This window comes from Pholcus phalangioides, unplaced genomic scaffold (assembly GCF_987345545.1).
Source record: "Pholcus phalangioides strain wild (caught in Gottingen) unplaced genomic scaffold, Ppha-v1.0 ptg000007l_1, whole genome shotgun sequence".
In the NCBI taxonomy this organism is placed as follows: domain Eukaryota; kingdom Metazoa; phylum Arthropoda; class Arachnida; order Araneae; family Pholcidae; genus Pholcus; species Pholcus phalangioides.
Genome location: NW_028301600.1, coordinates 22694420 through 22721941, shown reverse-complemented (window position 1 = coordinate 22721941; position 27522 = coordinate 22694420). Strand labels below are relative to the sequence as shown.

The 27522-nt window shown below is 33.4% G+C and overlaps 1 protein-coding gene across 1 annotated transcript in view; it reads right to left on the bottom strand.

The window, feature by feature from the left end:
* Nucleotides 1-6011: 6011 nt before the first annotated feature.
* Nucleotides 6012-27522, bottom strand: part of LOC149085071 (tyrosine-protein phosphatase non-receptor type 5-like) — a 43350-nt gene continuing 21839 nt past the window's right edge. Inside the window, exons 8-13 of the mRNA XM_089232855.1 lie at nt 27434-27510; nt 23565-23702; nt 11011-11124; nt 10178-10341; nt 9883-9996; nt 6012-9797 (exon numbers count right to left, since the gene is read on the bottom strand). Coding sequence (XP_089088981.1) covers nt 9704-9797; nt 9883-9996; nt 10178-10341; nt 11011-11124; nt 23565-23702; nt 27434-27510 — 701 coding nt within the window. The 3' untranslated portion in view covers nt 6012-9703. The remainder of the gene's footprint in view (nt 9798-9882; nt 9997-10177; nt 10342-11010; nt 11125-23564; nt 23703-27433; nt 27511-27522) is intronic.

The following is a 27522-nucleotide window of genomic DNA, read 5'->3' as shown; positions in this document are numbered from 1 at the left end:
TTTTGTCCAATATCAAACAATATCTCTTTGTCATTTTCAATCGCATCCTTTTGTATAGGCCCCAGGGCCAACAATATTGTATAAATAATTAAATTAATCATACAGAATATTTAGAATTTATCATACAGAAACATGATAAATTCTAACCCAGAGGACCCAGCTAAAGGATTTGTTGGACGGTGTCCTGATTTTATTTATAGGTACAGCATTGCAAATGAGCACTTCCCAGAAAAAAATTATCACTAAAATAAAACTTCTATGGAATCTTGACAAAACTTTCTAAAATGGAGATCAATTTTTTCTTTTTATTAATACTGCACAGCTTGAATTTTGAAAAAAAATAGTAAAGATACATAACAACCATATAACCATTAGTAATAAAGTAATAAATCATGTTCACTTTGGAATTTCAATTAGGAACAATATAAATTAAAAAGAAATGGAATAAGCTACTTGTATTCCAATGGTATTAAATTCTTTGAATGATCACAATCAAACTTACGATTGTAAAATACCAATAGGTAAGCTAAAAAAACTGTCAAATAGAAAAGTTTGAATTTTTTTCTTGATTGGGTATTATATACATATAAGTATATTACCTTGTATAATAACAATATATACCTTATATAATAAGTATATTCACTTTTAAAAATCTTTTCAAAATGAATTTCATATCAACATAATAAAGAACAAACAATGATAAAAGCTAATGACAAGGAACAACCTTTCTTTTCAAAAAACAATTTGAGATTACAGGGCTCCCACTCAAAAAATTAGAAAAAGTAAGAAAAAGCAGGACCAATAAATAGGACAGGGAAGGGCACCCCCCTAGACAACATAATCATAGCATGATTTTAAAAAAATCAATAAAATATTTCTTATTAAATTTTTTTTTCATAGTACTGTTTCAGTATCCTATAGGATTGACTCAAACCAAAGCAAAATGATAGAAATGACTTGGTTATAAAAACAATTTTTGGCCAAAAAAGTCTTCAAAAGTGCAGTCTGTCAACTCTCTTCAACAATGCACAGCAAATTATAAAGACATGTACATTTTTTAAGAATAACGGTCCTTAGAGATCACTTTCAAAAGCACAGTGCAAAATGTGCAAATTACAAGATCCGATGTAAGTCAGTCAAGGTGAACTGGATGGTTTTACTGCGCTGTCCATCCTTTTTTTTAAAGAGATTTGTTTACATTTCACTGTTCAACACCAGTGTAATCGTTTTTGACAAATGAAGCACTTTCATTTCCAGCTCTTTGCTGAGTATATTGAAAATATTGTTTATGCCTCTTCATGCCTTAAAAGTACAGAAGACAACTAATACTATTGAATAGCATCAGAATCATTACACCTAGAATAGGTTATCCAACTGCATTGTAATGCAAACTGTTGTTTCACATATACACCAAATGTGGACTATAATTTTGAATGACGAATGTTAGTTACTGTTCAAGACCATGAAAAAAGTAAATGCAAAATTATTTTTTCCATCCAGACAGATGTTTTTAATGGCTACTCTACTTGTTGAACCCCAAACTAAGCAAATGAAAAATTAATAAACCAAATGGTCCACATATACCTCCAAATTCTCAGCCACCTCGTTGGGCATTTGCCTGTTGTGGCATTTGTGGCATTGTATTTGTATAAATAACCTTGAAAACGATACAATTTCTGTTTTGGCTGACTCATTAATTGCAATCTACAACATTTATAATACTTGGCAATATATCGATGACTCCCTGCTCAATTAAAGCCAACTACATGGATTTCATCGATAGGATTTGGTAAAAAGTAGGACAAAACAAAGAAAGTAGGACATTTAACCAAAAAGTAGGAAAAGTAGTACGAGTCGGAACCCTGCGAATATTGTATGAAAATTTATGATAATTTTTTTTTGAAAATGCTATCACAAAATTAAAAATGTAAGTATATAATTTCTGTTTTCACATAGGAACTGCACTCAAATACACTAAAACCTTTGCATTAAAAATCAAAGTCGTCTCAGTTCAGATTTAGTACAAGATATCTATAATTGTAACTGACATGTTCTGAGCTTTCTACAGCCTTGACTCTCCATCAGAAAGCAATGAAACTTGAGGAGCATTTTAATGAAGGGATGAGAAAAAAAATTAAGAAAAAAAAAATCACAGTTCTCTGACATTCACCATTAGAGTGAGCATGTGCACTACAGTATGGAAAACATTGTCAACATGTGACCACACTGTTAAAACTTCATTGCAGGGAATCTAAACATCTTCTCAGCAGAAACATTTTTATTCTTATTCCTTTGCTAATGAGTATGATATTTAGTTGAACCTAATTTTGTTGACGAAACTCTTTTACGAACACAGTGATTTGACACCAAAAAATATGTGGAGATTTTTGGTCTAACTGGGTTTTAAAATTTTGGCACATCCCTTCATTGAGATTTCTTTAAAGTTTCATAATTTTCTGATGGGTAGTTAGGGCTGTAGACAGTTCAAAACCAGTGTTGCCTTTATGCATGGGACCATCTGGGCACAGCCTGGGTCCTCGAGAGAAAAGAGGCAAAAAAAGATCTGGTTGAAAATTTCTTTTTTGAGAATTTACCAGGTCGGACCTCAGAAAAATTGCTTGGCCTGTGGGCCCATAATGCTCTTAAGACGGCCCTCTGCTCAAAACACATAATTTTAATTATAGACATCCTATATGTCACCACAAAAATACAGCAAAAAAAAAAGTAATCAAAATTTGAAAGTGAAGTGTTCCAATCTGCCAAATATGCATACATACAATAAAATTCTCTGTATTTGTGAAATTATAAATTCCAACATTGATATACAGTAGACTCTTGCTAATCCAGCACATATCAGAACAGGATGTGCTGGATTACCAAAATTTCTGAATTACTGGAAGTTAATTGAAAAAGCCCATTTGAAAATAATATTAACTTCTGGGCACACACACGTGTATTGACAAGTTTTCCTCTTCTATAATTGAAGAAAACCCATCCAAAAATGCAAGATTACTGGACGGGTCAGACTAGTGTACGGTAAATTATCAAGAGTCTACTTACTGTATATTATAATAACCTAGAAAACAATGAAAATTTATGCATTGTGTTTTATAGATCCATATCTTTCTATATAACACACAGTACTATTATTAGTACTCATAAAACCAGCTTTGAATGCTAAGCCTGGATTAAAAATCATTAAATTATAGTCATACGGCTGCAATGCAAAGAAAGGTCCTGGCTTTGAATAAGATGGAGACTTTTTAAAGCACTATACAACACATGAATTAGAAGTCAATAGATAATACGCCTAATATTTATCAAATTACTTTCAATTCTATACATAGTTTCATTTATATTAAAAAAACAAAAAATATTATTACTCTGCATGATGAAATATTACCTTTTCATATAGAAATCACAGTTTCTTTGCCTTCACACTTACATAAATTTACCTTTCTTATATAAATATGCATTCCATTTCGAGTAGCACAATAGAGATGAAAATATTTACTGCATTTATGGAGATGAAAAGATGTTAAGAAAATATTCTGCAGCAATTCCATTTAGCACTGCAAGTTTTTAATAAAGGCACTGAATATAAAATAAATTGAAGCTTAACTACAGGCACCCAAGCTTAGATGAAATAATACATTTAAAATTTGATAAAAGTAACCTAAATCACATACTTTCCTACTATAACTTTAGTTAATTGAAGCTTTAGTTATTGCCATCACAATAAAAAATAAAGACTATATTTTTTTCCTAATAATTTATACATTTTTAACAATCAATTCAACATTGTGTGAAATTTTTATTTACATTTATTGAAGAAAGTTATTGAAATATTATGTCACCCTATCAAAATTTTTTCATTATATGAATTTATTTGTATCTGAAGATGTTAAAAATTTTGTACAGCATATCAGTCAAACATACAAATGTAAGCCATATAAGAGAATGCTCTCTCTCATTTGTATAATTAAAGTTTGAAAAGGTTCTCAAAGGCTGTCAACTATCTTCAGGTATTCCTCCATGTCTAATGAAATGAAAATGTCTGACACACTCTGCTTGGGATAGCAATAATGTTAGGACACTCAAAAAAATTGATTTATAAAATAATGTTCCACAGTTTTTTGGTATAGCAGCAGATATAAAAGTATCAAGATATACCACAAATCTAGAAAATCTGAGATCAATTTCTGAGCATATTAAATGTCAAATCATTGACACATGAAAAAATTAAGTTGCAATAGAATCTAAAATTCTCAAATTGATATTCCAATTTTGTTAATGTCGTGCGCTCTCAACATTGCAACTAATAGAAAATATTCAAAAACTGAACACCTTGTCACCAGTCTTTGAACAAAAAGCGCAATAAGTTAATTTGTTATGCTACTACAACATACATACAAAAAATTATAACAAAAATAAACTTTGATCTGTTAACAAGTTCCAGCATTTCCATTTTTGCCCCCCCCCCCCAGATTTGCTGCATTGTGTTATGTCAAGACCATATAAATTGAGATTTTCTACCATTTTTATTCCACCACTGTCACTATATAGTTCTGATCACACACAGACTGAACACAGGACCATAGTGTGCTTTTTCCGAGCTCTGGGGCAGACTTTTTCTTGGAGGCCCCCCCCCCCTGAAAGAGTTATTGTTATGCAAAATAAATGTACATTTTTTGTGGGGGGGGGCCCATTTGGCTCAAAACCTTGGGGCAGTTGCCCCAGCATAGTTATGAGCCTGACTGAACCATTAGCTTATAGTAAATTCCAAATGTCTTTTCCCATACCCTCCACTGGAGTGTTAGCATTCTAACCACTCATTATTGAAACTTTTTGCTGCAGCTTTAGGGAAATTTTGCTCCAGGACTTTTGTTGAACTTTTTGCTACGGTCATATGGGCACCACTTGCAAAACCACTGGACTTCCTCTGGTACATTAGGCAGGTGTCTCATACATAATCAGATCTACATTTGTAATGTGTAAATATTATTTCACTCCAGAGACAGAACTAGAAGGGGCAGACAAAGGAGGCAGCTGCCTTCCCTGGGCGGAAAATTTTAGGAGGGAACAAAAATACCATTACAAAATCATTGAATTTCACTGTGGTGGGAAGGGCAGTAAAATCATGGTTGCCCCCCCCCTCACAAAAATTCTAGTAATGACCCTATACCACATCAACTTCCATAGATTTATATTCCATATATTACCAATAACCCATATATACCATGAAGACTTCAACTTCCACAATATTTTTTTTTCATGTGCAGATTTTTTATTCACACTGAGGTGACAGATGTAATGCAGAATGGCAGTAGTTTCAATATTTTTTTTCCAGATCATATGCGGATAGGTATTTAAGAAAAGACTAATTTGAATACATAGTATAATGCTATGTCATTATTGGTCCAAACATCAAAACCATTTGTATAACTGCAACATAAGTCTTACCCAGGCGTTTTCTTGTAAGGCACATACATTCACTGAAAATTTGCAATTACTCAGTATGTATCTTGGTTGTCATATGGCACAGGTATACAAGTGGAATTGGAGCTTGGAAGTAAAATAAAGTGCATGAGTAAATGCAATTATACACTTTTACCCAAATAAATTTTACACAACTTTTTTCTTCCATGAAGAATCATAAACCTTTTACAATGGCAAAACATCACATAGAATGCTTGTTTCACTTCTCATATAATGAGAGATAACTTAGGGAGATTTTAAACTTTCTTAAAATGGGACGAACTATATTTTTGTCTTCACAACAGCTGCTGAGCAGTTAAAAAATAATTTCCCATTCAGGAAATTAATAAGTTTTGTTATTTTGGTTTTAAGTATGAGCATCCAATATTTTTTCTGAGAATTAGTCTCACCAACAGCATATTTTGCAACTAAATATTTTTGATGATTAAAATGAAAAAAAAAGCTTCTTTTTTATGGAATTGTTTAAAAATTATTTTATTTGGGAATCTCAATTTTATTACTTCAACCCTTATAAAAATATAACACTGTGCAGATGTATAATGCATTTGGAGACAACATTTTTAGAAGAAGTTTATCAACAAAATTTAATCCATTAAAAATTTATTGTACATATTCAATAAAATTTTCAGTATAAAAACAGCACCAAGCATGAATTTTTAATTTTGAAAACATGAATGCCTTCAATAAGGAGATGATATAATCTCTGCATCAATACTTATCTTTCTATAAATACCAGTTAAATTATGATAATTGAACAAAAACCTATTAAGACAATGTCACACTAATTCACAAAGATAAAATGCTACATGAAATATATCCAACATTTACAATACCATATTATACATATAGATTTTTATATAGTGGTTTGAACATTTTCAACAATACATTAACTTATGGAAACTAACTGTTAAGACAGACATTATTTATTACATTGCAAAAATTATGCTAATTCATAAAGCTACAACTTTCACTAGTTGCATATGTCACTTCATAATTTTATAATATATACTAACACAGACATATTACACTAGCCCATTACTTTAACACATAAATTATCTAGACAGCAACATTTTACTACAAATTGCAACTCTCACAGAAACACAGAAATTGAAATAAAATTCAATGAAATCATAATTTCTGGTAGAAAAGACTCACCCAGAACAATTACTTTCTTATGCAACCCCAGTCTATCACAGTGCAGTGATTTATCTGTTAAAATCTATTCACACACAACAGTTCAGTCTCAGACAGTATTCAATAATTCATTTTAGTTATGAGGTACAACAACAATACCTACAAGCTGTTGTCTGAACTTCAAAAAAATGTAATTGTAATATAAAATAAATATGAATGAACATTGACTGGTGAATCCAATTCTGCACTGCACCAAACAAATATAGATGAATGGACTAATAGAAGAGAGGAGAATATTTGAGGATGACGTCACTCTCCACTATCCATACAAAGGTTTTTAACAGCTGGCTGATGCAAAGATATATTTTTTGGAAAGAGAAAATTCAACTGACCCGGCAGGGAATCGAACCCACATCCTTTCACTTTCCGGATGAATGCACTAGACCACTTGACTACAGAGGCAACGAATATCTCAATCTTTCCTAGGAGCTCGTATGATTTATTATATTATATATGTGTGTTATATTTATTATTTATTTTGTAGAATATTTTTTTGAACTGATAAACGAGGCAGATTTCTCTAAATTTTAGAAGGTATAGCCTAGAAACATGAATAATATATGGTGTGTGTGCATATTATATATATGATAAAGATACTTTTAAAATTTAAATTAAACCAGTCATGTGAAATATCAAATTTAACAGTTCAAATGCGACATCATCTTTAATACCCTTGCACCTGCGTCCCTTCACTAATACCCATGGTTAATATGGATAGTTCATGAATATAGCACTGTCTCTTCTCAATAAATATCTTATATCCATGGTGAAAAAAAATGTTACACACACAGGATTTATAATAACAGACAATTCAGTTTTTTAAAATATTTTTTTTCTGTTCTGGTCACTTGTGTCAATAAATACACAATGCATAAAAAACCATTTCACATGAAATTTATTTGTTTCTTTTTGTTTAGAAAGAGGGTAAAAAAACAAAAAAAAAAGTTATCACATGAATCACATATCCATAGAAAATGAACTCAGATATACTGCTCTTATAAAACTATATTACTCTTATGCTTATCTTCCAGAAATTATAGTACATAAAAATGAGTAATTTGAATAAGAATTCATTTAGGATATATAAGAAAATTTCAATTTGTTCACTTACACACTTTATAATCATTTTAAACCATGAAATTTTTATGCTTACGTTACTCATTTATCACAGAAAATAATATCAGTATCAACATGCATTGCAAAAAGAGTTTGATCATTTATTAATTATATTTTTTTCAAGCATTGGAAACATGAGTTATTTATTTTATAAAAATAAACGTTTACAAAAAGAAACATTTTTCAATTGAGTATGATGGGGACCACAACAGTTGATCTAAAATATACCATATTCCGCAGCATGCAGGAAACTGCGAGGGAGACCAGTCTGTTGAGAAATTTGAGTCTCATTCTGAAAAATTCTTAAATATCTGAGATCAAAAGATCGATCGAATTGGCTGATTAGAACATTGTCTGTTCTCTGCATTTTAGGAATCTTTCTGATTTATGAACTGCGTTCAGGTAGTTTGAACTTTATGTTTGCTTTTGCTAGCACGAATCTTGATTAATTAATTAAAAATGCCAGATATTAAGCATATTCATTCACGCCAATGCGTAAAATAAGCGTATAATTGGACTGTGAAGTATTCCTTGGTAATGTGTGTAAACTTGAAATAAAGAAAACAAAAAATTAAAAAATTTGCATTGGTTTGCTTATTTATTCAGTATTTTACATGAATTGGCATTGGTATTTTGAATGTATTCTGTGATCTTTATTAACATGCAATTCCCCTGCAATGCCGGGAATGGACCAGGCTCCAAAAGTCAAAAAGCTGGTGTCCCCTGATTTTCACAGCATGCCAGCTAATGTGGGAATATGGTATGAAGCAAGATACATTAATGAAAAACACAGCAAAATCCATTGATTTGATGAGAAACATGATGTTTTCTACAATTATATACTTAACAACTTTAAATTTGACCTCATAACTTTTAATTAAATATTCAAAGACTTAATGTCCATAGTATTGCAACCTTGAAAAGAAACTGCTATACAAGTACATCCTAACCAAACGGTGACCCAGTCCGTATTCCAAGGAATTTATAGCAAACTATACAAGCACAGTTGATTATATATTTTTTGAGGTGAAAATTTTAAATTCTTTCTCATGTTAAAGTATTTAAGAGCAAGGCGTTTTTTTTTTCTACTAGCTAAACAGTAAACAAAGGGAGTGAATCATTCTAGTGCTTGCTCAGCAACATTAGTGGTGGCATAATTTTTTTATCTGTCAATAAAACTCATAGAATATTAAATAGATCTGCAGTAAAGATTGACAGAAAAGAAAAAAAACAACTTTTGATTATAATACAATCACATGAAAAATGTTCTTGAAACAATATATTTTTGACTAAAAAGATTAAAAGTGACATGCCCACAAAAAACTCAACATTACTATATCAAGTGAAAAATATTCAAATTTCTTAATCCAATGAGGCATCACATAAATAAACCTTTGAAAAGAAATTTTTTAAATGCAAGTCCCCACTTTATAATTTACCGTAGAACCTAACATATTAATTTAAAATGTTTATTTTGATAGCTGCAAACAAGAAATCACTATTTATAACACAGTTAAACTCTTGTACTCCAAAATGCAACAGTTGATACATAATATTATGCTTAATACTGTTTTTGTTCAATCACAAGGTAAACAAGAATGCTGTATTAACTAAAACATTCTCAACTCCCAATAAAACATTTTCATGACGATAAATAGAAAAAAAAAACTTTTCCATTCATTTTGTAATGCACCTGTAGACAAGAGTTTATCATTTAAACAGGTAACACACACATGCACTAAGATAGTCACAAACAGTACATGCAATACATCATTTACCATTGCATACACTCAAACATTTTCATCAAGATGAAACCTGCACATTCATGACTGCTTTTTATAACTCTTCCTTTTTCATCAGAGACTCAGATATTTCTGCTTTTTTTTTTTTCAAATCAATCTCCTGGCCTCTCTGGTAAGGTCTGCTCAAACAATGTCAAAGCTTGATGAACAAATTCATATTGCTCTGCTGTCTGTACCATACCACCCCTATGAAATTGAGAGAATAATTCATTTTGTCCTCTTTTTTTTTGTTAACTGTTACTTTTATTTATGCCAATGATAATAAGCTTACCTATCTTGTCTTAGAGCACAAACAATACCCAAAACATCAACCATGTTTTCTTCTAATAGCTGTCGCAGGCCAATAGCAATAGCTATGAAACAACCAGTACGCCCAATACCAGCACTGAAATAATAAATCACACACATTGTAAAATTGTTTTTAAATAGAAAAATCTATTGAATTCCACTTTATGTGGTAGATTATGTGAAGGAATTTCACTTGTGAATCACTTGTATAAAACAAGTTTTTCCTCAACTCATGAAAATATGAGTTATGTTTGCATAAAAAAACATGGTTAACTCACCTACAGTGAACAATGATTGGTCCTTTCATTAAGCCTCTATTATTTTGCCTCATAGATTCAATTTCCAAAGCCATGGACAACAACTGCTTAGCAGTAGAGGGTGTTTTATGATCAGGCCAAGCAGTGTACCAGAAGTGATACATTTTATGAGACTGTTCACCTTTCTAGAAATATAGAACATTGAACAATAAATTTCCTTATTAACTCAAATCTTCATTTTTATAGCAAAATTTAATAACATAAAATCCACAAAAAAATCTTTAAGCAAATTATACAAAACATTCTAAGGAAAAATAATAAATTATCCTCATAGCCCAAAAGTTCAATTTTATAAATAAGAAATTAAAATAAACAAAAAAGTAAAATTAAAAGAAAAACTAATCTTACTGAAAAAAAAATCAAATGAAACTATTCCCACACAGAACAAAAAAGTGAGTGACAATGCACTTAAATGATAACTAAAGATTTTACAGAATTACCTGCCATAAACAATATAATCAAAATATTATTCATGAACAAAAAATGGCTCAAACAACAACAACAATAAACAACTATGGAGAATTTGGTCAAAGCATCAGTTGAGGTGGGACAGAAAAGAAACAAAAATGGCTCATTTTGACTTATCAAGCATATTTTTTGTTATTTTACTGAATGCATGTGACAGATATGAAGTACATAGTACATAATTGTTATTGTTTATTCATTGAAATATATTGAAACAACATGGAACTTCACAGCATTAAAATTAAGTTGAAATTGCTGACAAATAGGAAGTTAAATGAAAACACTTAATTTAGCACAATTAATTTCTGAAATTAATTTTAAAAGCTAACTTTCAAAAACAGCTCCCGGATTGTATAGCCATCTCGAGGTAGAATTCGCATTACTAATACTTCCATATTGCCAAAATAACTTTTGTAATCTGGCAAGTAAGCTTCACACTTGATCTAAAACAAAAAACAAAATTGTTTTTTAGTACAGCTGAGACACACAATTCAAATTACAGTGAGATACTCCAACTTGCAACTGCATTCTCTTGCAAGGATTCTAAGTTATGAGAAAAATATGCACTAATAAAAGTATACAAAATATACAGGGCAATTCTAAATTCATGGGACAAACATTAAGAGGTGATATAAGACCCCTAAACAAGCATTTTTGGTCATAGAATGTGCGATCAAACCACAATAGCAAAGGTGATATAGGTTGTTTTTAGTATATAGAAGGGTGCACAACAGCAATTCACCAAAACCAAGTACCATATTTTTCTGATGGATTTGCAATCAACCATTCAAGGGTGCAGGGTATTGTAATGTGGTAGGTCTTCTCATGGTACAAAATCCAAAGGCCCATATGCACTCTCAAATGGTTGATAGCATCTATTGTAACAATCTGTAGGAAAAATATGATACAGCAAAACCTGTCTTTAACGAAACCTGTATTAAGCGGAAACCTGTCTTCAACGACAAAAAATTGTGGTCCCGTGATTTCAATGCCAAAATACGCATTAAAAAACCTAGATTAAACGGAACCTGTCTAAAGCAGAAATGGAAAGGAAAATTGTACCCTTTAATGAAAATTTTCCAACAAACACTGAGTATTTAGTGACCAAAAGATCATACAAAATGTTAGAGTGCTCCACCGAAATTGTTTATGCAATCCATGCTTGCAAATGTGAGTTCTACATCATCCACCCAACAAAAACCGTTTCTGTACTTGATGTTGTGGATTTGATAAGCCATGTGTAGTAAAACAGTTGCTTTCTGAAATTGTAACAAAATTTTTCAGAAAAGCAGGCTTTTTTCAAGGGAAAAATCAGTGTAAAAGTTGAATTTCAAAATGATATGCAAGACTTACAAAATTGTATGTAAACTGTGTGCATTCCGTAATCACAAGGCTGAGCAGGGCCAGAGTTAATTAGAGGCAAAGGGGGCGACTGACCTGGCGGCAAAGTTTAAGGGGCTCCAAATTTTATGTGGGAACAAAAACAATGTTATAAAATCATTGATTTTTATAGTATTAGGGGGTAGCAAAATCTTGTTGCTGTTTCCCTCACAAAATTCCTAGTTACCACCCTGATGCTGAAGATTATATCAACTAGATAATAATGTACAAACTGAAGCTGACACGACAGGTACTGACACCCTAATTAAAAATTTTTGAAGAAGTTAAAAAGAATGTAAATGTCATTATTTTAGAAGAAAAACAGTGTAGATCGGAATTTTATACAGATGCTGTCAAAATCTAAAAAAGTATTTAGTAATTACTTATTTATTTTAAAATTTACTTTATATATATATATGTTACGGTAAAAGCCCGAAGAGTGGTAAAACCTAGGTTTTACCGGTAAATCCTAGGTTTTACCAAGTCGAGTTGGTAAAAGCCCGAAATACGCTTGAAAACGTATACATTTCGGGCTTTTACCAAGCACTACGGTAAAAGCTGACATTTCGTAACTTTCATGAAAATTAGTAAAAATGTGAATTTTCTAATTTTTATAAATTTGAAAGCTTGTACTTCAGTAATCACAACGATCCCGATTCTAATTAAAATTTTAATTAATTAACTAATTAGTCGTTCAAATTCGTAAAAATGAGTAAAATTGTGAATTTTTTTTTTTTTATAAATTTGAAAACTTGTCATTTATTAATCACAACGATCCCGATGCTAATTAAAATCTTAATTAATTAACTAATTAGTCGTTCAAATTCGTCAAAATTAGTAAAATTGCGAATTTTCTGATTTTTATAAATTTGAAAGCTTGTAATTTAGTAATCACAACGATCCCGATTCTAATTAAAATTTTAATTAATTAACTATTTAGTCGTTCAAATTCGTCAAAATTAGTAAAACTGCGAATTTTCTAATTTTTATAAATTTGAAAGCTTGTAATTTAGTAATCACAACGATCCAGATGCTAATTAAAATATTAATTAATTAACTAATTAGTGATTAAAATTCGTAAAAATGAGTAAAATTGTGAATTTTTTTTTTTTATAAATTTGAAAGCTTGTCATTTATTAATCACAACGATCCCGATGCTAATTAAAATCTTAATTAATTAACTAATTAGTCGTTCAAATTCGTCAAAATTAGTAAAATTGCGAATTTTCTGATTTTTATAAATTTGAAAGCTTGTAATTTAGTAATCACAACGATCCAGATGCTAATTAAAATATTAATTAATTAACTAATCAGTGATTAAAATTCGTAAAAATGAGTAAAATTGTGAATTTTTCTAATTTTTATAAATTTGAAAGCTTGCCATTTATTAATCACAACGATACCGATTCTAATTAAAATCTTAATTAATTAACTAATTAGTCGTTCACATTCGTCAAAATTAGTAAAATTGCAAATTTCTTAATTTTCATAAATTTGAAAGCTTGTCATTTATCAACCACAATGATCCTGGTGCTAATTAAGATCATAATTAATTAACTAACTAATCATTCAAATCCATAAAAATTAGTGAAATTGCGAATTTTCTGATTTTTATAAATTTGAAAGCTTGTAATTTAGTAATCACAACGATCCAGATGCTAATTAAAATATTAATTAATAAACTAATTAGTGATTAAAATTTCTGAAAATTAGTAAAATTGTGAATTTTTTAATTTTTATAAATTTGAAAGCTTGTAATTTAGTAATCACAACGATCCTGATGCTAATTAAAATATTAATTAATTATTTAATTAGTGATTAAAATTCGTGAAAATTGGTAAAATTTCGAATTTTTATAAATTTGAAAGCTTGTAATTTATTAATGACAATGATATTGATGCTAATTAAGATCATAATTTATTAACTAATTAGTCATTCAAATTCGTGCAAATCGGTATAATTGCGAATTTTCCAATTTTCATAAATCTCAAAAGATTTTATAGCTAGTCCCGGGGGGGGGGGGTTACCAGTTGCAATCTGTAAAACAAATGGTGGCCATGGTTCGATACGCTCGCTTGGTATAAATTAGAGCTTGTCTTTGAATCACGTCCATCTTTGCCAGGCGCCGAGCAGAGGGGGTAGAAAACCAGATGGGAGCCCCAAGGGCAATCTGTCGATGCAGTACAGTTCTGTAGAGGGTGTTCCCCAGATTACGATGGTATCCCCACCCTGCACCCAATAATCGTCTGAAATGATCTAGCGTATTGATAGCTTTTCTAAGTAAGTAATGTGAGTGTGTAAAAAATATTAGCTTGTTGACGAACCATATTCCGAAAATTTTGAGACCTTTTTCGGCAAACTTAATTTGTTCCCCGTTAGTTTTCATAGCGGGACTCTTTTTCCTCTTGTTTTGCCAGAGAAATGAGGACTTGGATGGTTCCACTTGCAGATCATTTTGTTGTAAACATTTGGAGATCTGTGTCAACGCAGCGTTGACAGAGGCTGTAATTTCAGTGGGTTCCTTAGCAGACATCAAGAGAAGGAAGTCATCGGCAAAGGCTTATGCTGTGATCCTCGAGGCCCACTGGAGTAGAAGTAATGAATCGAATGTAGTATTCCTAGAAAGCGGGTCCGCCACATAAGCCCTGGGGGCAACCTCAAACCAACCTTTTGGATGCTGGTGCTGTACTTATATTAAGAGAGCGTCCCGAGAAAATGTCCTCCAAAATATTTCTTAGCTGAAGAGGAGTAGACATAATAGTAGAAGGCTATTAGTTATTACCTCATGAAGCACACAATTAAAAGCTCTCTTAATGTCGAGGGAGATAACGATGTGAGTAGATGTTCCTTCCTCCTATTCTCAATCTGTTCCATTAAATGAAGGGCATCATGTGTTGAGTGAGCCAAACAAAAACCAAATTGAAAAGATGAAGGAGGCCGTCCTGGTCAACATAGTAGGAGAATCGTTGTATAAAAAGTTTTTCGAGCACCTTTCTTCTGTCCATCTTCAGGGTGATTCAGAAATGATGGAAAAACTTCAAGAGGCGATAGTACTCACCAACACAAACAATTGTCATCAAAGAATGCATGGTCTAACATTAAACGCAAACGCGGGAGCGCGTTTCGAAACGGCTGCTCCGCAAACATTAAAACGGCATTCCTGTTGAAAATTATCTGGAGATAAAGAACACGATGTGTGTGCATGCAAATGTAACCTGGGAAAAAAGAAGAAACAGTACTCAAATCTGCGTCACAGTGAATAAAAGGCGCGGACTTCAGCCTTGTAAATTTATGCCAGCGTGCAACCGTTCTAACAGTTGTAACGTACTGGATAATGACACACTTTAGTAATACTGAGTCCACGCCTTTTATTCACTGTGACGCAGATCTGCATACGGTTTCTTTTTCTTCCCCAGATTACATTTGCATGCATGAATGGCGTTATTTTTATTCCGATAAATTTCAACGGGAATGCCGTTTTAACGTTTGCGGAGCGGCCGTTTCGAAAGGCACTAGCGCGTTTACGTTTGATGTTAGATTATGCATTCGTTGATGACAATTGTTTGTATTGGGTGAACTATCACTTCTTAAAGTTTCTCCCATCTTTTCTGAATCACCTTGTATTATTCGTAAGACCTCATGTCCTTCAAATGGTGGCTATGCAAGAGGGCTGTTCAGATGGTTGTTTTGGATCGGTATTGATGTACACAACTCTGGGAAAAAGCTTGCCAGATGTTTCTCTGTTATAGCTTTTGGTGTGGAGATGGACTGCATTGGAAGTTGCATCTGCGTTCGCCTGGGTCGAAATACTGCCTTATAGGGCATACCATATTCCGTAGCAGCTTGCGTGCAGAGCCTATTCCAGGAGCTGGATTTGGTTTGTATTATTGCTCGTTTGAAAAGTGTTCGAGCCCTTCGAAAGAAGGCCATAGTGATTCAAGTCCAGCCATTTGAGATTGGCACATTCTAGGAGGAAAAGGGAGATTAAAAAGACAGCATCTAGCTGTCTTTTAACAGGGCCGGATTAAGATGTTTGGAGGCCCTGAGCACTTGAATTATTTTGGTGTCCCCCACCACCCGGTCCTTACAAGTATATTTTACTCGACATTGAACCTATAAATAAATAAATGAAATTTTATACTTCCGAAGTAATTAATCTGAGGCAGAATTATAGTGTGAATATTTCTAAGCACGGGCATTGAAGGTGTTTCCCCCTTTTCGCTAACGCTTTTCTTTTCCTACTTTCAAAGGCTTTGATAATATCCGATGATGATGTCTCTCGCCGCTATTACTACGAAGGTTTTGACTGCTGGAAGATAAATCCAGGAAAGAACATTTAAGCGCCCTTGTGCGGACCCACGTCCTCTCACTTGCCGGGTGAGCGTACTAGACCACAAAACCAACGAATCCTCTTTGCTTGGAGCTTGTGTGCGCTGAATGGAGCCGTACATAGACAGCCAGATCTAACTCAGGCCGAAGCTCACAATTTCTGACATTGCCACGAGATGGTAATTTATCCGAAAATGATGTCACTCTCTGCTGCGAAAGTTTTGACAGCAGTCTGGCTGTCTATGTACGGTCCCGTTCAGAGCACACGAGCTGCAAGGAAAGAGGATTCGTTTACTTGTACTTTGTAGTTCAGTGTGCTCACCCGGCAAGTGAGAGGAAGTAGGTTCAATTCCCCGCAAGGCCAGTTGAATTTTCTTTTCTGGATTTATCTTAGCATCAGCCAGCTGTTAAAAAAAACCTTCGTATGGATAGCGGAGAGTGACACATCATCTTCGGAAAAACTAAACTGTCTCACGACGGTCCCAGGCGGCGGATAAGCTCGATCCACCCCTGGGAGGAGGACAGTGCTAATAAGATAATACCTCACGCGTGAGGCCTTTCAAAATATCTATAGTAAAGCACACTTTAAAAGTGCTTCAAACTTCCCGTAGAGTAGATAACTGTCCGACAAAATTTAGCAATTTTTTTGTGAAAAAAAGAGTAAAAAGTTATTGATACAGGATAGTTCAGACAAGTGGTTTTGAATATGGCTGGCTTTTTTTTTCACACAAGATTTCTAGCAGTTCCAAAAATTGTAGAAAATAAAATGGAACAACTCCTACTCACTGCGCGTGGAACTCACGCTGCCCAAGCAATGACAATGATTTAGAGAACATTTCTTTGAACCAACTTTATTTGGAAATTCGTTTAAAGATAATTAATAGGAATAAGATTTTTGGCTATTCGAAAAACACATTAGCTGGAACAATTACTATAAATTAAATTCAATAAATTTCCCAAGACAATCGTAATAAATCATTTTCAGAATGTGTAAATTACAGTTATTACGATTGAATATATCACAACACTAGATAATAACATACTTTTTCCAAAATTTGCCGATTGGTTTTGGTTGTTCCCGAGATGAAAAAATCCCGAAATGAGCTGTATAATTACTGTTTACTGCCAATGATCATTAAAATATCCGGAACGTGTGCACTCGATGGCGTTGAGAAATTTAGAAAACTTCATGAACTTGAATGACTAATTAGTTAATTAATTATGATCTTTATTAGCACCAGGATCGTTGCGATTGATAAGTTACAAGCTTTCAAATTTATGAAAATTAAAAATTCGCAATTTAACTAATTTTGATTAATTTGAACGACTAATTAGTAAATTAATTAAGATTTTAATTAGCATCGGGATCGTTGTGATTAATAAATGACAAGCTTTCCAATTTATAAAAATAAAAAAATTCACAATTTTACTCATTTTTACGAATTTTAATCACTAATTAGTTAATTAATTAATATTTTAATTAGCATCGGGATCGTTGTGATTAATAAATGACAAGCTTTCAAATTTATAAAAATTAGAAAAATTCACAATTTTACTCATTTTCACGAATTTTAATCACTAATTAGTTAATTAATTAATATTTTAATTAGCATCTGGATCGTTGTGATTACTAAATTACAAGCTTTCAAATTTATAAAAATCAGAAAATTCGCAATTTTACTAATTTTGACGAATTTGAACGACTAATTAGTTAATTAATTAAAATTTTAATTAGAATCGGGATCGTTGTGATTACTAAATTACAAGCTTTCAAATTTATAAAAATCAGAAAATTCGCAATTTTACTAATTTTGACGAATTTGAACGACTAATTAGTTAATTAATTAAGATTTTAATTAGCATCGGGATCGTTGTGATTAATAAATGACAAGCTTTCAAATTTATAAAAAAAATAATTCACAATTTTACTCATTTTTACGAATTTTTATCACTAATTAGTTAATTAATTAATATTTTAATTAGCATCTGGATCGTTGTGATTACTAAATTACAAGCTTTCAAATTTATAAAAATCAGAAAATTCGCAATTTTACTAATTTTGACGAATTTGAACGACTAATTAGTTAATTAATTAAAATTTTAATTAAAATCGGGATCGTTGTGATTACTAAATTACAAGCTTTCAAATTTATAAAAATCAGAAAATTCGCAATTTTACTAATTTTGACGAATTTGAACGACTAATTAGTTAATTAATTAAGATTTTAATTAGAATCGGTATCGTTGTGATTAATAAATGACAAGCTTTCAAATTTATATAAAAAAAATTCACAATTTTACTCATTTTTACGAATTTTAATCACTAATTAGTTAATTAATTAATATTTTAATTAGCATCTGGATCGTTGTGATTACTAAATTACAAGCTTTCAAATTTATAAAAATTAGAAAAATTCACAATTTTACTCATTTTTACTGATTTTAATCACTAATTAGTTAATTAATTAATATTTTAATTAGCATCTGGATCGTTGTGATTACTAAATTACAAGCTTTCAAATTTATAAAAATCAGAAAATTCGCAATTTTACTAATTTTGACGAATTTGAACGACTAATTAGTTAATGAATTAAGATTTTAATTAGCATCGGGATCGTTGTGATTAATAAATGACAAGCTTTCAAATTTATAAATAAAAAAATTCACAATTTTACTCATTTTTACGAATTTGAACGACTAATTAGTTAATTAATTAAAATTTTAATTAGAATCGGGATCGTTGTGATTACTAAAGTACAAGCTTTCAAATTTATAAAAATTAGAAAATTCACATTTTTACTAATTTTCATGAAAGTTACGAAATGTCAGCTTTTACCGTAGTGCTTGGTAAAAGCCCGAAATGTATACGTTTTCAAGCGTATTTCGGGCTTTTACCAACTCGACTTGGTAAAACCTAGGATTTACCGGTAAAACCTAGGTTTTACCACTCTCCGGGCTTTTACCGTAACATATATATCTTCAATTAATTTATTTTTACTTTATTTCAATCACACACGAGATCGTTACATAATTTTACATATCATATCAATTGAACCTTTATTAAGGGAAACCTGAGTTCAACGGAAAAAATCTTGGTCCCTTGTGATTCCGTTGAAGACAGGTTTTACTGTATTTTTTTGTTTATGGTGAAGTGCTATTGTGCACTCTCTAAAAACACCCTTTACCGCCTTTGCTATTGCGATTCGACCGCACATTCTATGATCAAAAATGCTTGTTTGGGTGCCTTATGTCACCTTTTAAAGTTTGTCCCATAAATTTAAGGTCACCTTATATATAAACACGTGATCATTCAACTTTGAGGAGAACTTAAATAATAAACTCATTCATCATACAAGAGCTCAGGTGTTTTGAATAAGTCAATGCCAACAGCCTTATTGCATCATACCAGGTACCATACTTATCTTGCAACAAAAAGCCACTTTTATTCTTTACAGTACTCTGCACTATATAATGTTAATTCATTTTTAAAAAATATTTTGGGGTGTAAAGCAATTTGAGAGGAACCAAAATTATTTTGTATCAGATAATTTGATTCAGGATTTTTACGATGAGAGTAACTTTCAGAAATGAATTATTATTGTAGGTGAAGGCACCACTTTATGTAATTTACAATGCTATGATTTTTTTTGCATGTATTGCATCCCTGACCCACCTGTGAAGGTATACAGGTAAATTAGCAAACTGGACGCTGCAAATCCTACCAGCAGAGACTGGTAGGACAAGATGGGCAGAACTCCCTTTGATATATGTATAACTGACTACTCTAAAAACAAAACAAAAAACCAAGTTAGATATTATTATTGACCTTTCTTAGGTGTTTGATCTGATGATAGCATTTTCCAGGTCCTCTCCAAATCAAAAAAAAATCTGCTATCCTCTGCAAGCTAAATTTATACTTATTCATAAAGATATTCCACTGGAAATGTTTGTGATGAGTGTGATGACTGAGGTGAGTGTACACAGACAGCAGGTTGCCTTGCATTCAGACCACCTCAGCGAAGCCTTCTGCACTATAATATATGAACTTCCCCATAACTATTTTATTCTATATATCAAAATATTTACTGGGATACTCATACAGGGTGCTCATAAACTGTTTAGCAAATATTGGAGAGGCAATAGCACCTATCAAGACAAACACTATTTACAATGGAACTTATGGATGCAATTCACTCAGAGTGTCAGAAAAGCAAAACTACAAAACACCTCTAACAAGCACAAGTCTTCACTTCTGATGTCATTTCTGCTCTGCCAGAGAAGTAACACCTCTCCAGAATATAACTACTACTTCACCAAACACCAACTCTGGCCATATTGCTATATTGCAATTTACTGCCATTAGTGAGATGGGTTGGAAGTGAAGGCGCAGTCTATCGGTGGTCCCCTCGAGTTCGCTAGGGAAAATATCTTATCTACACTCATTGCCATAAAAATTTACACACCCAGAAGAAGTCGTCAAAATGAAACGAAATTTTACACATGTAAGTACTACGTTGATATAAGTAAGTGATTAGAAAATCCAAGAAAAAGGATCATTTATTGCAGAAAAAAGTACAGATGAACAGAAGTTTTAGTACTCTGTTGGACCCCCTCTAGCGCGAATGCACGATGCGATACGAGCAGGCAAGTTCTGTATGATGTCCTGAGACATCTCGTTCCACAGTTGCTGTAAATGCGCCTCTAGTTCGACCAACCTCGTAGGGTGTCCAACTTGCCGTCCCAAATGATCCCAGATATGCTTGATTGGTGACAAATCTGGGGATAGAGCAGGCCAGGGAAGGGTGGTAATGTGGCAGAGGCAGTCTTGTGACATCCTTGCTGTGTGTGGCCTAGCATTGTCTTGTTGAAAAATGGCTCCTGGGAGCCCATGAGTGGCAACACATGTGGCTGAAGGATGTTATGGACGTACCGCTGGGCTGTCATTGTGCCATGGATCAATATTAGGGGTGACCGTGTATCGTAAGCAATGGCACCCCATACCATGACACCAGCTGTGGGAGCGGTGTGTCGCTGTAAAGTGAAGGCAGGATTGAAGCGTTCACCACGGGGCCTCCACACACGAACACGATTGTCATCACTGCTCAAGTTGAATCTTGATTCGTCGCTGAAGACGACCTGGTTCCATTCCGTTGCAGTCCAATCCCGTCGTGCTCGACACCACTCCAAACGGAGGCGTTGGTGGGAGGGTGTCATTGGTAGCACACGTAATGGGTGGGCGCCGCGATACCAGATGTCCTTCAGCCAGGCACCTTGCAATGGTTCAGGAAGACACAGGGTCCCGTAGTGAAGCTGCTGCCTGTGTCTGGATAGCGGCCAATGAGACAGTTGGCTCCACGCGTGCGTTTTGGATAATGTGACGGTCTTCTCGACGACTGGTGTGTCGAGGGCATCCTGAACCTGGTTGCAGTGTAAATAACGTCTCTTCTGTCCACTGATCCCAACACTTCCTCACAGTAAAATCAGAACGGCCTAGTTGACGAGCTATTCGCTGAGCTGACCACCCAGCTTCCATCATCCCGATGATTCTTCCCCTATTGAACTCTGACAACTGCTCATATAGTCTTCGACGGCGGCGTAACGGCATGTCTACCTCAGCATTTCCTTTGCAAACTATTAAATACACTCCAGCAAGCTCTGCTTACCTGTTTTATACTCCAAGGAGAACGAAGTTCAACGCCCTCTAGTGGCATTACGCAATGCGCAATCACGCTGCATTTCTAATCATTTGCATATCTGCCCGATATGTACCTTCAGGCCAACTTTCGTTTCGATTCCACAATTACTTCTTGGTGCGCAAATTTTTATGGCAATGAGTGTATATCCTCCCTTGTCCAGAATATAACTGTCAATCATTTGCCATATTCGACCAACACACTTTAGCACTGCTGCAGACACATCCTGAATGCCAGATATTTGGATGGTGGACTGGACATGGTGGACCTGAGGTGTGTGCCTCCATGCTCACTGGACCTAAATCCACTGGACATGAAAGGAGGAGAGGTACATGAAAGCACTTGTGTACAGGACACCTGTAGATTCTGTGGAAGATCTCGTCACAAGAATCCTTGTTGCAGCAGATAAGATCAACGAGAAGGTGTGTGTAAATTTACACTGGCAAAACAAAAATAAATTTTCAGTAAAAAAATCTATTAAAACATTATTCTTAAAAAAAATGTCTGCTAGGATTGAATTTAAACCACCAGTTTTGTGTATACATAAAATTTAATTTAAAATAATTAAATTAATTTTTTAAATAACGAAAAATAATTAATTTTTATTAGTAATAAGATGATAGAGGTATAATAAGTAGAATACTCAATTCACAAAAAGAAAATCCATGATCATTTGAACTAAGCTATGGCACCAAAAATCACAATTAAACTATTACTGAAAAGAGTCTCAATGATCTGAGTCTTGAAAATTCAAGGTTCTGGATAATCCAGAAATTTTTTAGAATGTATCTAAAAACCTGTTTAGTTTTGTTTTTTTCTCCCTAAAGATTGAATTTTGTTCAATTTTTCTCACAAATGTAATTTCAATTTGATAGAGATTTTGGCAGAAAAAATCAGAAATGAATTAGAAACAAAACTGGTAAGACCAAATATGAATATCTAGATCTAAAGAAAACTTGAGACAATTATTTCAAGACGTAATAGGTTTCATTTTCAATGTTAACCACAATTAGGAAGACCCATGATCTCCATGTTGAGTAGAAGAGTAGTCCGTGTGTTGATGGCCTCTACATGAGTGGGAGATTCATTGTACTCGAGCCTAGGGATGGACTTAATATATTTTCTCAATTTTTCACTATATATGAATCACTTGATTTTAAAAGAAGTAATTAAGTTACATAAGTTCCCTTTCAAAATCAAGCAATTCATATATATTTACCATAAAATTAATATGGGTAGGGGGCTCTCCGTGAAAATCCTAGCCATGGGGCTCATAAAAAACTTTGGCCTAGAGGCCAATAGCCTTTTTTCCAAGTAAAGCAAACCAACCTCATTCCCTTTTTGAATTTTTTTTGGATAATCTGAGTTTTTATCAATCCGAGGTGGTTTTGGTCCTGTTCACATCAGATTATCAAGACTCTGTTGCATAGCTTTAATTAAATTATATATAAGAATATTTCAGTTTCAATAAATAAGATAACCTTATTTTTTTCCTTCAACTTTGTAATCATAACAATAGCTGTTGCCTTTTCCTCCCAAACCATACGCCAAAAATCAGTTACAGTGTGTGCTAAAGGGCCTTGTGTTGCAATAAATGCTTTTCCTTCAAAGTCATAACCCTATATAAAAAAATTTTATATATACACATGTGAAAATAATTTTAATACAGTAATATCTAATTGATAGACTGAGAGGGGGAAGGAGAGTCCATTACATCATGAACTTTTTCAAACAAAACATAGCAGAAATATCACACTAATTCATTAACCAGTCAACTGTCCAATTAATTTCTCCGAGCGTTACCCACAGTGCCCACTTTTTTTTGAAGATGCGCACGCTTTTTCCCTTTTCTTGGAAGTTTGAAATATTAAAATTTTTTTTATAGCACGTTTTTTTATAGCTCGAATGTGTCGAGACGTAATATGACACCCCAAAAGTGGGGAGGGGCGGTCATAATGCCCTGTGACTAAAAGAAATGCTGTTGATGGATTTATGTGGAACCATAGTAGTTGAACCTTTGCTAAAAGATATATGAGTAATAAAACAGATGCATCTTCCCAAGGGAGTTGGAAATTGAAACAAAAATGATGGGGATGCAGCTTTGCAAAGCATGACAAAGATAATAGTAATAATAATCTCAGACCTTGAAATATAATTGTCAACTCCATCTAGTGATGAGATAATAAAGTAGAAGGATGGCTGTACAGAGATGGCAGCACATATATGACAAATTATTTTGTCATATCTATGAGAAAAAGACCAAAAAGTCTGTGTGTTGGCAAATGCCGTCGTAGGCAACACCATTACATATATCAGCAACGGCAAATGCCGTCTTAACCACTTGACTGGTGAAAAAGACCGAAAAAAGTCAGAGCATCGGCAAATGCCGTCGTAGGCACCAACATTACGTATGGCAGCAACGAGAAATGCCATTGTAACCACTTGACTGGTTAATATATTATTGGTATTAACTTTTTAAAAAATTCTACACTATTTTTAGATGAATAAAGTCTTTGTCAGTTAGTTAATAATAAAAACTTGTTATTCAAAAACAAATTTTTAAATAGCAATAAGCAATTTTGTTTTCAAGTATTATTTGACAGACAATTATATTAGAAAAATGGCATTTGCTCCTTGGCGTGAGGAGATGCTTTTATACTTAGGATGCTCAGGAAAGAGCTTCATGCAGATTTTGGGGTCAAAAGAGCCACTGCAATAAAACATTTGAAAACGCCTGGTAGAATTTGATAATCGGATCACTGTCATAATTGTCTAACCTAGGGATTCCTAAATTTTTTCTGATCATGACACTATTGCAATTGAGATAAGAATTTTCTTGGAAGGTGTAAGGCATGCAGTGTACCCAGGCGGCAAGTTGTAAGGAGCAGCAGCTTAGGCTTTAATTGGACACCAACACTTTTTAAAATCTCTAATACTAAAAACTCACATGACCAGAGGTAAATTTATGGTTTAGCTGACTGTGTGGGCTACAAAAATTTTGCTGCCTTTCTCTCATCCTTGTCTAATTTTCTTGACCATTTATTTATTAAATTTGCCGGGCTACAGCCCCCTCAGTCTGTAAACGTGCCTGTTTCTTAGTTACCTCTTTCATTGCTCTTTCTCTCGACCCTTGCTTTGTAGGTCACTTTTTGGTAACTCACATGCTGTCATAGGCATACGTGGGATTTTTTTATATAGGAAGGGGGATATTTTTTATTTTTGAAGGGGGTTTAAATTTTTTACTGCAAAATAACACTATAATCTCAGCTCAAAGGGGGTTACTATCTTGCTTATGTCAATGCATACTTTACCGCACACCAACTCCGGTTATATATCGCCATACGGTAATTTCCAACCAGAGGAGTTGGGTGGGAAATGAAGGCTCCATCCATCGGTGGTTGCCCCAGACTAGGTAGGTAAAGAACTTGCTTCTAACGTTCTATGCCCGGATTCCCCGGACTCATGGACCTTAATGGTAACCTTCATAGTGGAAGACGAGCATCTTACCACGGCACCACTCGGGCGCCAATGCATACTGGCACACTGTTTTTTGGTCACTCACAGGCTTCCAAACTCTGTCACTCGTTTGACCACTTGCAGACTCAGTGTTTCTCTCTGGCCAGAGGCGGATTCATAGTTATGAAATTTCGGCACTCTTCTCACATTATTTTAATTTCCTTGACCACTCATTTCCCAAATTTTCCACCCTGGGCTATAGCCAGCTATGCCTTTTTGTAAATATGGCTCTGCACATGACATCATGCTTACAGGACATATGGCTCATACCTTGCCGATAAAGATGTTGAAAAACTTCAGAGAGACAAGAGCTTTTGGACAGTGATATTAGAAAGAAGAATGTACTCTATCACAAGGGGCAAGTGTGCATTTTGATGCTTTCATCTAGTAATTTTTCTGGAACGGTTTAATGAAACAATAACAAATTAAGAATTCCACTTCTTACTTGTTCGATCCCTGGCACACCAGAAACGGTCTTAAAATAATTTTTTAAATAAAAGTCAATTTGTTATATTTTTTCTTTACAGGGTAAAAGTCAGTAATGATGACTCATCAACAAGAGCTGAAATGTGAATTGAGTTATCTGGCATAATTAAGAACGGTAAAATTACTCTAACCAAAAAATAGCACAATCTTTTCAAAAGTGGGACATATGGTCACGCACATTCTATTTAGTAAAGGTGAACTATGGTGTGGCTTTTTTCTCTCAGTAGCTTTACTGGGGTATCCAATAGTAAATCCCTGTCAGCCTCCTGCAAGAGTCTTCTTTAAAGAAAGCACGAGGCTTTGCATCAGGGCAGCAGTTAAGTTCAAGCTGCCCCTGTTTGAAGCATTTTGGTTACATTTTAAGTGTCTGTGGCACATTGGTAGAGATTCACAGTTCTATTATTATATTCAATTTAATATTATCTCCAAAATAACTTGCAGCATATCCTGATAATCTTTCAGAACCATAGGGTCCTTTGCCACAGCTTCTCCAAAGCCTAGATTTTAGGGAAAAAATTAAAAAAAAATCTCTGGAGAATCAAAAAAATCTGTGATCTTCAGTCAAATTTTGTGATTTTTTTTTTGGACTTCCATGACATTTTTTTCATTTTGTGACTTTTCCGAGATTCCTCGACTTTCCTGTGATGGTAGACACCATGACCTACACTCAACATAGATCAAGAAAACTAGATCAAGAAAACTATGGAATAACTATTTAATTAATTTTTTTATTTATTTAAATTTTTTTTTCTTTGATGAAAATAGTTGCATAATTATCATGGAGACATTTCTCAAGGTTCCCTAACATGAGAGCAGATCAAAAACAAGACTTCTCTCAATAATTTGGCGAGAAATTAAGATATCAAAAAGCTTATAAAAGTTATTTTTCAACAAAACTGCCATTGACACTTATGCATGTTTTTCATTATGCAAGCCACTGTTTTATGCTGCAGTCAAGAAGCTTGGTATATGTGAAGCCAATCGTGCACAAAGTGCTTAACCTCTGTATCAGTTGAAAATGTGTGCTTCTCCTAACACTTTCTTTGAGCAGGCCAAATAAATGATAGCCATAGAGTTCTGAGTCTGTAAAGGGGATATTCCAATGTATTCTAGTACATGTAAGTGTGTATTTCACAAACAGCTGACAATCTTCAATGATTGCCAAATAGAAGCATCATCCCAGCTGTTGAAGAAGTCTCTTTTATATTTGATCCGCCTATGAAGATTATGTTTGTTCCTTAAAAAGTGTTTAAAAAGTGTATTTCTTGCAGATAATGGTTTTTTTATCCATATAAATTTCGAGATTTTCAAAAGTTTATTTTCTTCCATCAATCATTTCAATACTCACACGAATGTAATTGGCATTGATATAGGCTGTAAGTGGATCATTATCAATTTCTGGCAACTTAACACAGCTATGTTCATCTGAAATACATT